We start from the raw sequence: 16,465 nt of genomic DNA, 5'->3' as shown, positions 1-16,465 counted from the left end.
GGTACCGGACTGTCGCCGTGACGCAGCTCAAAGCCTCGGTACCGTCCTGCTCACTATTCGCTCTGCTTCACCTTAACGTTTCTACCAGACGGCTTGAACCGCTGCTGACGGGACCTCAACTGATAAAGAAAGATTCGGCCCACAGCATTTTGAGTTCACAAAATATCACATAAGCATCAGTGAAAATACTGAATCAATAATTTAAACCACAGCAAAAGCCAGCAGCAAATTTTGCTTTAAAAAAAAACACCATGATGGGTGTTTGGATTGGTAGCATATAACCTATGTAGAGTACATTCCACTCAACTAGTACGTGCTTTTTTCCCCTTTCTATTTTAATTTTATGCCAAAAACAGATTGCGATATAAATTGTTACTTCACCCATCACAACAGATATTGGGATATGTATTTTATGCCAAATTGCAAATCCCCAGATGTTCTTTTTGTAGAGCGAAACATTCCCTGGTAGATGCTGGACATGTGGGAGAAAAGCTGTTCTGTCACAATGGCAGCAAGGACAGAGCGTCTTTGATCAGGAGCATTCATCATGGCTGCTGCAACCTGCAGAAACTGCTTACAGGACACAGAATACAGTCAACAGGTGGTGTGTGTCTGTAATTACTGAGCATCATTACTGTGTGGTCTATGTGTGTTTTCCAGCTGCTTTCCGTAACTTGGGCCAGAACCTGTGGGGTCCTCACCGGTACGGTTGTCTGAACGACGTCCAAGTCAGCTGCGTGGTGTCGGGCCCCTGCGCTGCTCACAGTCTCCTCATGACCACTGAGGGCAAACTCTGGAGCTGGGGTAAGCTCCATGACGCTCCCTCTCTCTGAACGTCTCGTCCAGCAGCGTTCTCTCCTGACCTCTGCCGTCTTCTCTCCTCCTCAGGTCGTAATGACAAAGGTCAGCTCGGTCACGGGGACACCAAACGTTTGGAGGCTCCAAAGCTGATCGAGGGCCTGGCCGATCAGGTGATCGTTTCTGCAGCCTGCGGACGCAATCATACCATGGCACTTACAGGTGGGCAGAAACTCTCAGGTCCAGCAGCGATTGGACCGTTTCTCCAAACAGATCGGAGTGTTCGGATCTCTGTATGAATGGGAAAAAATACTGAGTTTCCTGCTGTTTCCTCAGAGGACGGCACCGTTTATTCCTTCGGTGAAAACAAACTGGGTCAGCTCGGCCAAGGCAGCCAGACTGATGCAGTTCTCAGCCCGGCACCGGTTAGTGTGGCTTCCATCCAGATCATTCCTGGTCCATCCCAGATCAGTTGAGACTTCCAGGTTCCCCAGTGATTCTGGCACACTCAGTGTTTTAATCTTTTTTCCCAGATTTCCTACAATGGTCAGCCTCTGGTGAAGGTAGCCTGCGGTGCTGAGTTCAGCATGGTGGTGGACTGCAAAGGAAACCTGTATTCGTTCGGCTGCCCTGAGTACGGACAGTTAGGTAAAAACTTTTCCATTATCTGCTTTGGTGAAGCGAGTCTGTCTTGCACCCTTCAAGAACGCATTCTGTCCTGTTTGATTCAACTTTTTAAATGGCACACATAACTTTGTGCTCAGATAGGAAATTACCCATTTTACTTCTCTTTCCCTGTGACAAATGACAGTAAAGCTTACGGATCTGTGTCTCTGCAGGCCACAACAGTGACGGCAAGTTTATCGCCCGAGCCCAGCGCATTGAGTTTGACTGTGAGCTCATCCCTCGACGCGTTGCTATCTTCATTGAGAAGTCCAAGGACGGTCAGATCATGCCGGTGCCCAACGTGGTGGTGAGGGATGTGGCCTGTGGAGCCAACCACACGGTGAGAGAGAGCCCTTCCCCACGCTACTGGTTCAGCTGACTGCTTCAACACTCTTGACACTGTTATATGTGTGTGTGTGTGTGTGTGTGTGGACAGCTGGTGCTGGACTCCCAGAAGCGGGTGTTCAGCTGGGGTTTCGGAGGCTACGGCCGTCTGGGCCACACAGAGCAGAAAGACGAGATGGTTCCCCGACTCGTCAAGCTGTTTGACTTCCCGGGACGCGGCGCTGCCCAGATCTACGCCGGCTACCAATGCTCCTTCGCCCTCAATGAAATGGGTAAGAGAGGAGCAGAACACAAGCCGTAGATGACATGTACTGACCGTCTGCTGCTTTGCAGGGGGGCTGTTCTTCTGGGGGGTGACCAACACCTCCAGAGAATCCACCATGTACCCCAAAGCTGTGCAGGATCTGTGTGGGTGGAAGATCCGGAGCCTGGCCTGCGGGTGAGCTGGTTCGACAAGCGCTTCCTGCTCCTGGTTTTCAGGGTTTAACGGTGCGTAAAACCAACTGCGTTGTGTGTGTTTGACAGGAAAAGCAGCATCATCATTGCAGCAGATGAGAGCACAATCAGCTGGGGGCCGTCGCCCACATGTGGAGAGCTGGTAATTCTGGTCATGGTGTTGGCTGTGTTGCTGCGAGTCAGGAGAATATCCAATCGATCCGTTTCTCCTTGTGACTTTTAGGGATACGGAGACAACAAGCCCAAATCCTCCACAACTGCTCAGGAAGTTAAAACTCTGGATGGCGTCTACGTCGAGCAGGTACATGACCGCAACTCGGCACAAAACACTACGCTACACATGGAGTCGTCCAGGTCTAACCTTTAGACACGAGTCGATGTCGATGAGAACGTATGTATGAAGTATGTCGGAGCCTTTAGGCTTTTGAAAAAGAAGGAATGAATCTGCATGCATCTTGGAGGGTTTTCAGCAAAAACTTGTTAGATAATTTTTGGAGGAATCTGGAGGAGGAGAATAAACCGACTTCCTCTGTTTATTTTCTGAAGTGATGTTGAGCCAGTTTACTGGCAGAACTGGTCACCTGAAATAAATAACCCTGCTTATACGGTCCTGGAACACAAAATCCTCCTGACCAGGAGTCTCGCTAAGACAGGAAACAGAAAATCTGCTTTGGGAAAGGTACAGTAGCAGCTTTTTGTGTAGACTGGATGTCTTTATGAAGTGTAATCACTCTGACAGACTCAGCAGGCCATGCCAGTGGAAACACAACATGCAGGTTTAGGTCCGTCCAGCAGATGGACCTGATGTCTCTTTTTTTTCTCCATTTTTTGGAGTATGCTTTTCACTGACAAATGGATACCTTTTTAAATGAAAAGTAGTTTTCTTTTACAACCCATGGTTTTATGAATTCATGTAAAATGTGCCAAAAACATCCAGCAACTTTTTTTTATTATTTTTTTTACCCAAGCTCAGACTTTGCTCAGTCGTTCATTGTGGCTAAATCCAGTGAAAGTTTTCTGAGACGGTTCTCAAGGTGGAAAACTCTGCTGCTTTAGCACCACTGAAGCAGCAGAGGGTCTCAAGGTGGTTGTGGCTTAAGAGAGGAGAGCAGTGAAGTCAATGTAGCTAGTTAGCCATCTGGACCGGGTCACCTGGAAGAGGGTTTATGAAAGACCTGGTTCTCCCAATGACTCCAAGAACACCGTTAATGATGTGTCCAGATGCATCAGTGGATGTATTTTCACATTCTGGTTGCTGTTGGTCATGTACTAAACATGATCTTGACCAGCAAATATGGAAAACATTCCACCCAAAAAGTTAGGAAACTAACTTTAACACCAGGACATTTATTTTATTAAAATATTTCATGTTTCATTTGCTGAGCAGGTAAAATGAAAGAAATATATTTTAAACGTGTTTTCAATGGGGAAACCTAAAATGACCTGGAGTACGTTCAACTTTGTGATTTTTGACCTCCAGGGCTAAAAGCCTCTGGTGGAAACTTGTAGTTTGTTGAAAACAGCGGGCCTGTAGGAGCGGTGGCTCCTCGGGTCTCAGATTTCCAGCCCCAGATGTTTGAAACGTGTTGGTCTCCCCAGGTGGTGATGGGCTACTCCCACTCCTTGGTCATCGCCAGGCAAGACACTGAGCAGGAACAGGAGAAGCTGAAGAAGCTGCCTGAGTATAACCCCCGAACCATCTAGGAGGAACCCAGCTGCCTCAGCCAGCTGGCGCTCCTGGCCCGGTGACCGGTGGGGACAGAGGAGTTCGTGCAGAAAACATCTCAACTACCAGCAGACTGGCTGCAAGCGAATTGGGACACTAAAAACCAGAGTTGGGAGATGAGGCAGACGATGATTCTGCAGAGCGTCTCTCCCAGCTCTTCAGGATTTGCAGTCATGCCCTCCCCCCGCCCCACATTTGTCCTTGTATCATTTGATTTTCCACTTTAACGTTCTTCTTCTTCTCGTGTCGTTTGTTTGAAAATGTCATGTTTCCTGGTGCTACAGCAGCTCTTAGCTGCTGAGGGGTTTCGGAGACCAATCCTCCATACCTGTGCCTTTTCTCTACGTCCATTTCGGGGTATGGAGGCCACGATGAATCGGTTGTTTAGCAGTTTGAGCCCGTGTCTGCTGCTGCTGCTGCCGCCTCCGATTGCAAACAGTTGGAAGCTGATGTTCTGAGCTGGTGCACTCCACTTGATGTTACATTCCTTTAATCTTCTTCCTTCAGTGTTTGTATCCAGGATACTCACTCCATAAGCGGAGCCTGTCGGCGCCAAGCCTTCGTTTATTCCAACGCTCAAAGCGGATCCACGAGCAGGCCAGAACTTTCAGAACTGATCTGTTCTTATCAGGCAGAGTTCTGTTTGTACTGCTTTCTATTTTTATGATGAGATTTCTTGGTTACATTGTTTGTTTTTTCATTGCAATGATTAAATAAAGTCCATGTAAAATGAGCTCATGTTGCTTTTTTGATTAAATCAATAAATAAAAAAAAGCTGAATAATTCACCTGCGAGCACAATAAACATTTTTACTTAAAGCTGCTGTATGTAACTTCTATAAATGTATAATGATGTGTGGGTTTGTGAGGAAGGTTAAACTTCTCTAACTCAGCCTGGCCACTGCCTTCCTGTGCAATTCCTTTCCAGAAATATTCTCTCTTCCGACAGTCTGGACTTGATTCCCCTCGACTCTGGATTCTCTCTGGTCAATTTTTGACCGGGCCAATGAGCAGGCAGAGAAGCAGCGAACGACGATGATTTTTTGTGTTTTAGAATTGTGGTCTGCTCGTAGTTTCAAGCAATGGCAGCAGAGGAAGTGAAGGAAGCCGTCGCCCACGCTTCCAGACGTTGAATTAGCAGCTGCCTCATTCGGATTGGTTCTTCTCTCTTTGCAGTACAGGTAATTTCCATTCAGCTTCACAGTGTCAAACTGGCACACTACATGTGTCACCAGCAAACATTAGCAATTCAGTAAAATTTAAAGCCTCAACGAAGCAAATCGTTTCTCAATACGAGCCCAACACCTTCGACGCCACACGCTGGGTCGACAAAATACCAGACCTATCCTGGTACCGTATGGATTCCATCGACTGAAAACACAGACAAGGTTTTGTACTGTAAACAAAATTTATTTAAACCTACAAAATGCCAATTTAATCTTCATCCTCCTCCTCCTCTTCGTCCTGATTGATCTGGAAGTAGCGGAGCTCGTAGCTCTCCTTGGTGTTGGCGACAACGCGCAGCCAGTCGCGAAGATTGTTCTTCTTAAGGTACTTCTTGGTCAGATACTTCAGGTACCTGCAAAATAACAAATTGGTCTCAAATACAAAATACTTCCACCAATTGCATGAATTATGAATGAGCAACATGTCCGAGCATTAATACTGTTCCAGTGAAAGGTTGGTCACATGTGACTGTCGGAGGGAGAAATGTGGACAGGAAATAGCATATTTTGTGGTACTATTGAGATAAAGATGGGTGACTATTATTTCCTGGCATTGCTACAATAATAAAACGCCCATTTGAAAACAGGCATCTTCAGAATACATCTACAGTGACTTGTCACTGAGCACCAGGCCTTCATTTAATCATTTTTAATGTAGAATTGTTTCAGCAGTTCAACTTGTACAAGTTATGAACATAAACAGCACGTAATCCAAATTCATGCACATTTCAGGCATTTAAAAGAGAATTTTCAACAACGCAAACTACACTTCCTAGCAACATTCAATCTGATGCTGAGCTTTAAAGACTCGAAAATAACTTAAGATAACGAGACACAAATTAATGACTGTTACTGTTGATTCTAGATGAATTACTTGAGCTTTTAGCAAACAGGGTTACTAATCTTCCTTCAACAAAACGAGCAGGATGGAATGAATTAATCTGAAAAGATGCTAAATGTCATAGAAATGACTGCACAAACAGACCCGTAAAATCAGTTTCAATATAGTTAAATTAACAGAAGCACAGGAACTCAACATGACAACAGATGAGAAACCTGACAGTGAGCTTCGTCTCTGTCTTGCTGCCTGCAGACGTGTGTGTTAGTGTTTGAAGCCCCTTCACACACACTTCACTGATCCATCCGGAAACTTGCTACTGAGGGGGGAGATTAGTAGCAAAGGTGTCAGATCTTTTTCTGCAGTTTTACTCCTGGGAGGACGTCATAGCTTTTCATTTCATGGTTATTTAATTTCTTTAGTCCAAATACTTGCTATCCACACTACGGGACAAGAGAAAATGAACCATTCTTTCATCCTTTTCCATTGTCTGAATCTGTAGTCAATGTGTGCTCCTGTTTGTCCTGCAGGTGTGATTAATGGAATATCTTCTGATGTTAAGGCTTCCTGAACATTTCCTGACTCAAAATGCCAAGATAAATCGTCCTTTTTTAGGAAAACGTTCAAGTGTCAACACAAAAATCACACGTTTCTGGACTTTCTACAACAGCCAGGTTTGATATGCAGAACCTGTAGAAAGCATAGACAGATTGACAGACAAATGGATGAATGAATTAATGGAACAACTCTGGGATAGGGACTAAAATCTGGAAGTCCCAGAACTTTCCATCCATATGCAGAGCTGACAGTCCAGATTTTGTCAGAGCACAGGATCCCTGGCAGACTGAGACTAACACTGGACTTCTGGGCTGATGGGGCAGATTCAGCTACAAACATGATCACACATGTTGTACTGAAGGAACGAGCCGACAGACCAGACAGCAACATTACGCACCTAACGTCAGAATTAGTCCTCTAACATGTAAGTAAGATCTGAACCATTATTAGAATCTGGCGCTGGTCCGTTTTGGGAGCCCAGAGGACACAGAACACACACGGCTGCTGCTGCGTTTATGTTCTGGACAGATGGAGGTACAGCTTCTCCTGTGTCTTTCTTTTTTAAAGGGACTCTTAACACTCTGCGATGTCGGCACTTCTGTTCAGAATAAAACCTGGTTCACAAAAACCCACGTAATGATGGGATTAATGACATCCGAGTCCACATAAATCATACGCATTATTTAATCAGAATGTATCTCAATCAGCCAGTCGTCCCTCAGGCCTGAACGCTGCTGCTCGGCTTGTAACTAGAGTTGCAGAGAGGAAGACGCATCCACTCCTCCTCACCCCAACCCATGAATGCCTGTGCTTTTCAGAGTTCCTAAAGGTTTACAAGGTCTTGTCCCGTCTTTCCTCTCTGAGCTGCTCCATATGCCTCAGGCCGGCTGATCAGCTGAACTGAAGCTCAGAGGAGATGGAGCCTGTAGAGTTGCTGCTCCCACATCATGGAACCATCTGCCCTTACACTTAAAACACATTTGTATTCCTTTTAGTGTTTTACTGATCTTATTGTCTAATTTCTTTTGTCCTATCCATAGACTTGATGTTTGCAATCTGTACACTTTGTCAAAGCTGTTGCTTTTAAAGTGTTTTATAAAGTAGCAGAGCAAAGAATTTTGCACATCTTTTTCTATATAAAGGTATGAGATCTATAAACAACACAAAAAGGTTGTAAACAGTGGTGATACCAGCTGCCCTTTCACCCAGACAGCAGGTAGAGGTGATACGTTTCCATGGTGACGTTTCATCCACAGTACCCTGGAGCTAAACACTGAGTGGTCCTCACCTCTTAGAGAAGGGGACCTCAGAGGAAACTGTGATCTTGCTCTTGCTCCTCTCGATGGACACCACCCCTCCGCCCAGGTTGCCAGCTTTCCCGTTCACCTTGATGCGCTCCTGCAGGAACTGCTCCTGGAAACCAGTCACACAGGGGGTCGTGTTAGTGCAGTGGAATTAATACAAGTTGGCTTTAACAGAAGTTAAAGTCAACTTGTATCACAAACAAGCAAGTATTACAAACTTGGATTGAAATATGTTATTATTATAGAATAACATGGTCCAGGTTAGAAGAGTCTACATGTTGTAGTTTCTGAGCTTGTGCTGTACTAATATACTCCAGATGCTTAAAAAACAACACCACCAACATGGCTCTTTTATTGACCTTCCACAAACCAAATGAAGGTTTCACAAATCTCAAACTGGGTATTAAACATTCTGCGTGTAGTGTAAAATAATCTAGTCCGGGTTTGAAGAGTCTAAATGTTGTCGTTTCTAAACCACAGCAGACTGAGCATGTGCAAGGTAGTGAAAAACAAGGCAGAATTGTCCCATAGCCATTTCCTCAATCGAAAACCAACTTCAGCTTAATGTTTAGAGAGCATCTGATTACGTGCATCGTTAAAGTCATTGTGTTTAGACCTCCTCTCCACTCACACACGGTGATATCCGTGTTGTGACCCACATGTCAAGCTGCTGTGCAGCATCTTCTGCATGTTAATCTGCAGACAATCGGACATTCTGCTGATTTCTCAGAAGAGCACAATCCTAGACTTCCTAACAGGGAAGCTGCTGTGGTCGCTAATTTGCATCTCATCAAGAAATCACATTTGTTCCCCGATCAGAACATGGTTATTACTAGCCAAAAAAACAACAACAGCAGAATGTGAGTGCAGAGCCCATGCAGGGGCAGAGCCGAGGAGAGCGGCACTTACAAAGTTAGCAGCGTCCATGATGCCATCTTCAACAGGATGGGTGCAGTCCAGAGTGAACTTCAGCACCTGCTTCTTCTTCTTCCCACCTTTGCCGGTGTTCTGCTTCTTCTGCTAATAGAAGAAAATACTTTCAATAAACACAAAAATATTTTAAGACTGGGCTAAAACACTGGTCTGGTTTAACTGGGGCTATTTTTTGTTTTATAAACGGCGGACCAAACGCTGATTTCTGGGTGTTTCTAAAAGATTTAGCCGTTTGGTTCAGCTCGGTTTCAGGCTTTAGCTGCTACAGGATTATCAAGAAAGTAATAAACCAAGCTTATCATCTGATCGCGTTAGCCATTTAATCTCAGCAGAAGCTAAGCGCAGCCGTCAGCTGGGGGAACAACGTGGTGACTTACGAGCTAACAGCTAACAGGCCGCCGCAGACCCAAACTAACAACAAGCCGCCTCGTAACCGGCCTTTAGTCTGATTTTATGACACTAAAACCTTAAACCACAGTTGCACTGTCACGACAGCCATTTTCTCGGAAGCTACCACTGACTATTGAGCTGTAATTAAGACTGTAATAACAGAGCGCTTCACTTACAATAGGCGCCATGGCTGAGAAGCTAGCAGAAAGGAAGAGCCAGTAGTGCGCATGCGTTTAAAATAAAATACCGAGTCACTGATCGTATCCTGTTATCCGTGATCGATTAAAGGGCATTAATTCCATCTCAACTCTTAGAAAACCAAATAAATGTATTTAACAAAGGGTGGTTCTAGCAATTATGTTCTTTACGATATCATCGTATAAGAAGTATAAGTCTTGTATTACAATGTGCATCTTATTTTTGAATAGTCCATGTATGTTTTTTACTATAAGAACAGAAAAGACTACTGCGTAGCTTTTGTTCCTCCTTTGTAAAAGTTAGACGATTCTTTTTTCTAAAATCTGAAAATAGAAACACATTTTAGAAAACTTCCTTAACTTTCAAAATAGAGAATTATATTTAGTGCATGTTTAGAAAACCTGGTCTAAAGAAGAGCAGATTATATAGACCTAGAATGCATAGTTTATGCATTCTAGGGATGCATAAAATATCAGCAATAACATCGGAATCGGCCATTTGTTTTGAGCATATTGGCTTTGGTCCAAAAACTGTGTCTAATGAATAAAACCAGGCGATATTAAGAACCGATATTTATTTCCATTTTGTCGCCATTTGTTTCCGGAGGGGGTGAGGAGGAGGCTGGTCATGTGATATTTACTTGGTCATGTGATGATGGCGATTGTGCTGCAGGGCAGGACTGAAGCAGTAGAGAAGTCAACAGTGTGGTTGTTTTATTTAAGGTGCCTAAAGTGTAGTAAAATATAATACATATAATATCAAATATTAGTTATTGGCCATGACAGAAATATTAATATATCAGCATCAGAGAAAAAACAAAAAAACAGAGCCGTTTAGATAATAACCTCAACTTTATTTCATACAAGCAGTGCTGAATAAATGCAGTCAACAGTTTTCAGTCAAAGTGGAAAACCTGCCATAAAGGTTCTCTATGCAGGTAAAATGCAGCATAAAATCCGTGTATGTGCCCACAACTTTTAATCATTTACCAGAAATCTCCCACCAGGTACTTTGTGGAGAAGCTACATGTGTCAGATTAAAAGATAAACAAAAACATGACCTTTACTGAGCGGTTATTCAAATTTAGACCAAAGTTTTGAAGTTTTGTCTTGTTGAATGTGGTGGAAATGAGTTGTCTCTGCAGTCGACGTCAGAGGAGGCGCTGCAGAGGGACTGACAGAAATAGATGATCAAATTCTGATGGGTTTTGGAGGTCAATCTGCTAAAACAGTAGCTGAGACAAACTGTAGGTGCTGGAAACATTGCTAACAGGGGTAGTTTGGGCCTTAACTAGTATACAATTCATTGAATTGCGTTAATGTTTGTTCCAATTCAATAAAAATATGAAACATTTAATGTAATAAGGGGAATTCAACACCTTTCAAATGACATGTTTAAGTACTCAGTTGGTATTTCATGACACATGTTTCATTTTGATTAAAGCCAGAGGACTGATGGAACAGAACGTTATTGCCACTTGACTATTAGATAACCGATTAACATAGGGTGTGTAATCAGAACAACAACCTGTCAGTGAGCTTTCAAAGCATGTAATGTGATATGAAGTTTTAGTAGCAGCAGTTAAGGTAAGAAGAGATTTTTGACTTCTAATTATATAAACCTTTCAATTTTGGATTATTAGCCCACTAATTATTGTACTGATAGAACTTTAGAGACCAAATTATTTCTATATTAATCTCAAAAGAATGACAAGGGGATGCACTTGGTTTCAATCATGGCTAGATGTATATATATATGTGCTTTATTGAATTGGAACACACTTGATAGAAGATGGCCTGTATGCCTTTGTATGTATTGAACATGATTCTCTGGGAGGCAGCATTTATCGACAGGGGTCACGACCCCGTCTGGGCGCCACTGCATACCTGACTGCCTGACGCCTCAGAGTGACCTCGTCCATCCTTTAATATAGTCTCTGTTTCAGAATTGTAAACCATGAAGGGAAGACTTTATTATGAAACACAAAGTGTGGAGGTCAAGACTTTAGTGCAACATCCTGACCGCAACATTCCTTCCCACTGCGACGCACCACGCACACATCTAAACATCTTCTGCATAATACTTTGGTCTGTTTGTGGTTTGTACAGACGCACAAACTATTTATGGAAATGTGTGAGAATTATTGGGACAACTTTGGAACTCATTGCGCTTCCAACATGAGAACCTAGTAGTCCTTAGAGGACGTCCGAGTTTGTGCTACAGTCGTTATAAATCATTGATTTAAAACAAACAACCAAAAAAAATTGCTTAAATATTAAACAGTACGACAAGTCATCATGCCTGGTGACTCTAAATGATGCTAACGAATGAGAGGGGACGCCACAAGATGAGCACACATCTGGAAAGCAAAATGGATGAAAAAGCAGCCACTACCAAAGCAAAACCCTGAGCACCAGAAGATTCCCCAGACCCAACTCTGCCACACGTACAGCTTCACCCATTACAGAAAAGACCAGAGGCTCACCACGCTACGCTCCTCTACAGTTTTAGAGAAAAAAAACAACAAAGTTCAGGTGTTCTATGTTATGTAATGTTTTAAATAACAAAGGACACCCTGCTCAGCTAAACAGCACATGTAATGTGATATTGCGGCGTGTCTCATTGAGAGAGAGAGAGAAAAAAAAAGTAAAAATCTACAGAAACATTTACATTTAGTCGTCTCAGAAGTGGAGGTCAACTTTCTCCTGCTGGTCCCGTTTCTATCTCTGCTTAAAGGCAGTTCTTATTTTAATTCATCTCTCCCCGTCTAGAAAATATCAGGAGATGAAAGAAAAGCAGGAGGTGATCACAGGAGAGGGTGACTATCTTCTTCCTCTTCCCAGCCAGACTGTCGGAACCAGGTCCAGACACCAATCACAGACCGTCTGTGGTTGGTGTCTGGACCTGGTTCTCCTTTCTGGAGAGAAAGTTTCATTGTTTCTGCAGACATAGAACAAGATGCTCAAATGAGAAAGTGCAAATGAGAAAACATGGCTTTTGTAGAAATACGTTTTTTTACGACCTTAGAGAGTGGGGTCAGGAATAAATATGGACATTGATTTTATGGTGAGTGAGCAAGCAGTAGATGTAGAAAAAAAGCAGTAGAAGATTTAGACTCTGCATCAACAGGTCCTCCATCTAAATACTTCTGATTGGGAAAAGCCTTAAGCGTGTCCCTCCACATTAAAACCTCTTAATATTGTTCATTTTCTGTGAAACATCTCTAATACATGAAGTCAACTCTGACATGTGATGCTGAAGGGTCCGGGCAAAGCAGCCGGCAGATGAGTGGAAACCTATCGCCATGGTGACGGCATGCAGACAGAAACGGGCGAGAGTGGGAATGCGTGTACAGCTGAGGTTCTCTGTTCATATACTGGACGTTGGTAGAAAAACAGCAGCCCAGCTGCCGTCACTCTGCCTCTGCAGCTGCTGGCGCTGCGGGCTCTCAGCCGGGGCTTCACCTTGAGGAGGGGGTGGCAGCTGCTCCAGCAGACCACACATCGCCACCAGGTCTGACCTGCTAAGGAGCTTGAAGTCTGTTGGGCTTGGTGTCCAGGTCTATGGGGACTAGTTGACCCGGATCCCAGAGATGAAGGGCAGCCCGGTGGGGACCTTCCTCTTGTACTCCACGTAGTCCTCGGCAAAGAAGTGGATGAGCGAGAGCTCCTCCTCCTCTATTCGCTCCCGGAAGAAGCGCCAGCTGGCTATCGTGTAGCCCAGGATGCAGACCGGGTTGCACAGCATGACCTGCAGCAACAGACGCTCGTGAGCAAACAACACAACATGGCAGCAAACTAACACTTAGAGAGGGCAGGGCGGGGCGATATGAATGAGAAACGAATCACTATATAAGCATTTCTCATCAGGCGATATTGATCATCATTCATTAGTTTTTTTTGAATTGCTGCCAGACCAGTTTAATCCAGTTTCCTCGCCAGCGGTTCTCCTTCCACTCCGAGTCGTTGCTGTTTATTTTGAAACAGTTAAAACCAACTTTATGTAATTTTTTTTGTAGAATACTTTGGATTTTTCAATAACATTACAAATATTAACTGACAAGACAAAATCACTAGTAGTAAGACAGTGGAAATACACTGGTGTCTAAACCAGTGCATTTCCAAGCTTAACGTGTCCATCCTCATGTTAATGAATCAGACTAAATGTCATTCATCGCTTTCGGTCCTGTTTAGGGCTCAGATAAATGGTTCTCAAGAGACCAGTCAAAGTGGAGTCATGTCTCTGCAAAAGCTTTATGTTGGAATGCTGTAGATCTTCTAGTAACTTTTCAAAAATCCTGAATATTAACAGATCAGACATCCAAAGCTGTAAGACATGACAGAGATGGATGAGAACCAGTGAGGAGCAACAGCTGGTAAATAACTGACTGAAGCTGTTCAAGTGGTTGGTCATACAGTAAAGTTTGCATTAACACTAAAGAGTAGCATGAATCGTGTCACCTGAGTTCCTATGCTCCAGTAGAACCAGCCCACGTAGGACGGGTGTCTGAAGTAGGCGTAGACCCCGCTGGTGACCAGAACGTGGCTCTGGGCTTTCTCATTCTGGACAATGTGGTTGAAGTTGGAGCCGGCCGTCAACATGGCAGCCTTCCGCAGGCCCTCGCCGCACAGCACCATGACCAGTCCAACCAAGCTGACCCAGGTTAGATGCTTCAGCTCTATGGCAGGAGACAGAGGCCAAGATAGAGAAATAGCACATAAATGTTTTTGGAAAAAATCTAATAAAGATGTAGGCAAAACATCAACATCTAATTCACTGACTGGAGGAGTGACCTTTTTATTTTGTTTTATTTATTGTTTTTGGTCGTTTTATTTGGAATGTTTAAAATATCTTCCAGTTCCAGTGTAAAGTGTTCTTTTCCAAAATTAGAGTGTGTTATCTTTGGGAGCGCAAACTTGCATTATTATGCAATCATCTACAAATTAATTGAAAATGGTCTCAAAACAACATTATAATTAATTTGCCCCAGTGATGTTATTCAAAGCAGCTGCTCAGATCAAGCTCTTCTCATTCTACTTTGGGAACCCAAACATCCTGTTAATAAAAGCCACACACAAGCCAACAGCTGTTAGCTCACAGAGCAGAAACCTGCAGCAAGCGGCACCTGGAACAGTGAGCTTCTCCACGGTGAACTCCAGCCATGACGACACGGCGGCCAGCGTGTATTCCAGGCTGTGGTTGAGCAGGAACGAGTCCAGCGACAGGCTGCGAGGGTTGATGACGGCGGTCACCAGGTATTCGGAGTAATGGAAGAACGAAAGGGAGCACATGTACCTGGACGAAGACACATTTGACACGTTACAACTTGTCTGACCCTCCTGATGATAGAGGTCGCTATAAGACATTTTTTTAATTGACAAAAACCAAACAATGCAGTTCATATTTGATACATACCAGCCAAAATGTGTCCAAGTGGTGTCAGAGAAGCTAATGATTAGGCCACAGCCGAATGTAACTCCCAGAAAGCAGGCTCTCACAGCAACCTGCAACAGGCCACGACACTCTGTTATCAGACCGTTCTGTTCTCATGGAGACAATTAGCTGGAGCTAACATGTCCTATAAAGACAGTCTGTTAACTCCATAAACACCATCTAATGGTGTTTACTGTAATATAGCATATGTATTGTTTATATAGTATTAGATAAACACAATATAATACTGTTTATGGCGTTTACAGAGGAGTGGCAAAAGAAAAGAAGGTGGATTAGCAAAGCAACTTATGATGTCATCATCCAGGATATGTTCATGAGGAATATTGTGGATGTTGAGCTGTTAGCGTGAGCGTCATACAACAGCAGTCTTCAGTCAGAGGCTTCTGAAGATTTGTTGTAAGACTGACTGCCACTGGAGATCCTTCCTGCCCACAGCAACACTGTCCAAAATGACTCTTTGAAGATACTTGTACAATACGAGTTACAACAACATTTAATTTCCCTTTGGGATAAAGTACTTTTTAGCTGAATTTGAACAGAAGACAAATATAATGGCCTAAAATGATGAAGGGAAATATTTAATAAATATGCACTAAAGAACATGTGTCGCCATTTTTAAAGAACCACTATTGAATTTCTGTTTATAAGTAGTAATATAATAACAAAACAAAAAAAACATTCCTGCATACTCGAGGGTTAGTCTCTGTGGCTGGAATAGTTCAACAAAGTTACGAATACGATTGAGTTCTTCAGCAATGGCACGTCTGAGCTTCCGTACAGCTTCACATGTGAAAGTAAAACAATATGTTGCTAATGTGCCGGAGTCCTATGGTTAGCTAGGTAACACCAGCTGTCTTCTCGATTCGTCTAATAAGATTATCTGCACAGAGCTGAAGCTGGGGGTTTGCTAATCCTCCTCTCAGGCTGAAACAGAGAATGAAACTCTCTGCTCGTCCCAGCAACAGACTGAAGAGCAGGAAACATTTTAAGCACAAGCAATGGTCTGTTGGTCAAATTTACGGGATGTAGAGAATCGTATGTGCTTACCTTATACACTGGTCCTCTGTATATGACAAGCAAAAGGCCGTTAATAGCCGCAATGTGGACACAAATTGCAATTTTCCCTGGAGTCTCTGTCAGATAATCAAAGACCCAGTCCAGGTGTCCGAACCAGGTCCGGATGAGTGGGATAAGGACGACGCTGAGGCCTAAAAGAAAGCTTTTTATACTCACTCTGCCTTCCAATACCAACTTACTGCCTGCCATGATGGAAGTACCGGGATGTGCCAAAACAAGTCTCGCGAGGTCTCAAGGTTGTTGACGTATGCCGCATTCAATGACCATCAGAGAAAAAAAAAAATCTTGGTTTTTGTAGAAAGTGAGGTCCGAGTTCTTCAAGTATGGAAAAGTTCTGAATTTTCCGCTCCAGAAATGCACGTCTAGTTATACAGCCATAGTAACACATTATAAAGAAAAACTCAGTGTTTCTACCTGACAGGAGTTGAGGCTTCTAATACTGGAAGAGGACACTGGATAAAACCAGGTTTCATGCAAATAATCATTCATTCGATGTG

At 43.5% G+C, this 16,465-nt stretch overlaps 3 protein-coding genes across 6 annotated transcripts in view; 1 reads left to right on the top strand and 2 right to left on the bottom strand.

Annotated features, from left to right (window-relative positions):
- Nucleotides 1-4,724, top strand: part of rcc2 (regulator of chromosome condensation 2) — an 11,248-nt gene extending 6,524 nt beyond the window's left edge. For all 3 annotated transcript variants that reach the window (XM_007575443.2, XM_007575442.2, XM_016662558.1), the window contains exons 4-13: nucleotides 661-804; nucleotides 889-1,020; nucleotides 1,135-1,223; nucleotides 1,332-1,446; nucleotides 1,638-1,804; nucleotides 1,901-2,081; nucleotides 2,143-2,248; nucleotides 2,335-2,407; nucleotides 2,489-2,566; nucleotides 3,865-4,724. In XM_007575443.2, the coding sequence (XP_007575505.1) occupies nucleotides 661-804; nucleotides 889-1,020; nucleotides 1,135-1,223; nucleotides 1,332-1,446; nucleotides 1,638-1,804; nucleotides 1,901-2,081; nucleotides 2,143-2,248; nucleotides 2,335-2,407; nucleotides 2,489-2,566; nucleotides 3,865-3,969 (1,190 nt within the window). In that variant the 3' untranslated portion in view covers nucleotides 3,970-4,724. The remainder of the gene's footprint in view (nucleotides 1-660; nucleotides 805-888; nucleotides 1,021-1,134; nucleotides 1,224-1,331; nucleotides 1,447-1,637; nucleotides 1,805-1,900; nucleotides 2,082-2,142; nucleotides 2,249-2,334; nucleotides 2,408-2,488; nucleotides 2,567-3,864) is intronic.
- A 655-nt stretch (nucleotides 4,725-5,379) lies between these two features.
- On the bottom strand, nucleotides 5,380-9,515 carry LOC103154231 (60S ribosomal protein L22). 2 transcript variants are annotated; one of them, XM_007575441.2, is made up of 4 exons: nucleotides 9,416-9,515; nucleotides 8,826-8,936; nucleotides 7,901-8,025; nucleotides 5,380-5,569 (listed from the first exon to the last, which is right to left on the bottom strand). In XM_007575441.2, exons 1-4 carry the CDS (start codon nucleotides 9,425-9,427, stop codon nucleotides 5,425-5,427), a joined length of 393 nt encoding a protein of 130 aa, XP_007575503.1. In that variant the 5' UTR covers nucleotides 9,428-9,515; the 3' UTR covers nucleotides 5,380-5,424. The 2 variants fall into 2 exon arrangements, with proteins under 2 accessions (XP_007575503.1, XP_016518048.1); XM_016662562.1 differs by having other exon boundaries at nucleotides 8,826-8,933; nucleotides 9,416-9,493.
- A 757-nt stretch (nucleotides 9,516-10,272) lies between these two features.
- icmt (isoprenylcysteine carboxyl methyltransferase) lies at nucleotides 10,273-16,223 on the bottom strand. Its single transcript, XM_007575440.2, has 5 exons — nucleotides 15,939-16,223; nucleotides 14,853-14,941; nucleotides 14,563-14,732; nucleotides 13,898-14,115; nucleotides 10,273-13,187 (listed from the first exon to the last, which is right to left on the bottom strand). The coding sequence occupies exons 1-5, from the start codon at nucleotides 16,155-16,157 to the stop codon at nucleotides 13,008-13,010; spliced, it is 876 nt and encodes a 291-aa protein (XP_007575502.1). The 5' UTR covers nucleotides 16,158-16,223; the 3' UTR covers nucleotides 10,273-13,007.
- Between the last annotated feature and the right edge of the window lie 242 nt (nucleotides 16,224-16,465).

This window comes from Poecilia formosa, unplaced genomic scaffold (genome assembly GCF_000485575.1).
Source record: "Poecilia formosa unplaced genomic scaffold, Poecilia_formosa-5.1.2 Scaffold377, whole genome shotgun sequence".
NCBI classification, from domain to species: domain Eukaryota; kingdom Metazoa; phylum Chordata; class Actinopteri; order Cyprinodontiformes; family Poeciliidae; genus Poecilia; species Poecilia formosa.
The sequence above is the reverse complement of the archived record's forward strand: the minus strand, read 5'-3'. Positions and strand labels throughout refer to the sequence as shown.

Excerpts from the sequence above, each read along its gene's own strand:
- LOC103154231 (XM_007575441.2), bottom strand. Across the intron at positions 8,026-8,825 it reads TCATGGACGCTGCTAACTTT|GAGCAGTTCCTGCAGGAGCG; the intron begins GTAAGTGCCGCT and ends ACTGGTTTCCAG. Across the intron at positions 5,570-7,900 it reads GAGGTCCCCTTCTCTAAGAG|GTACCTGAAGTATCTGACCA; the intron begins GTGAGGACCACT and ends GTTATTTTGCAG.
- icmt (XM_007575440.2), bottom strand. The coding sequence starts at position 16,157 with ATGGCAGGCAGTAAGTTGGTATTGGAAGGCAGAGTGAGTATAAAAAGC. Across the intron at positions 14,942-15,938 it reads ACAGAGGACCAGTGTATAAG|GTTGCTGTGAGAGCCTGCTT; the intron begins GTAAGCACATAC and ends GGCCTGTTGCAG. Across the intron at positions 13,188-13,897 it reads ACTGGAGCATAGGAACTCAG|GTCATGCTGTGCAACCCGGT; the intron begins GTGACACGATTC and ends CTGTTGCTGCAG.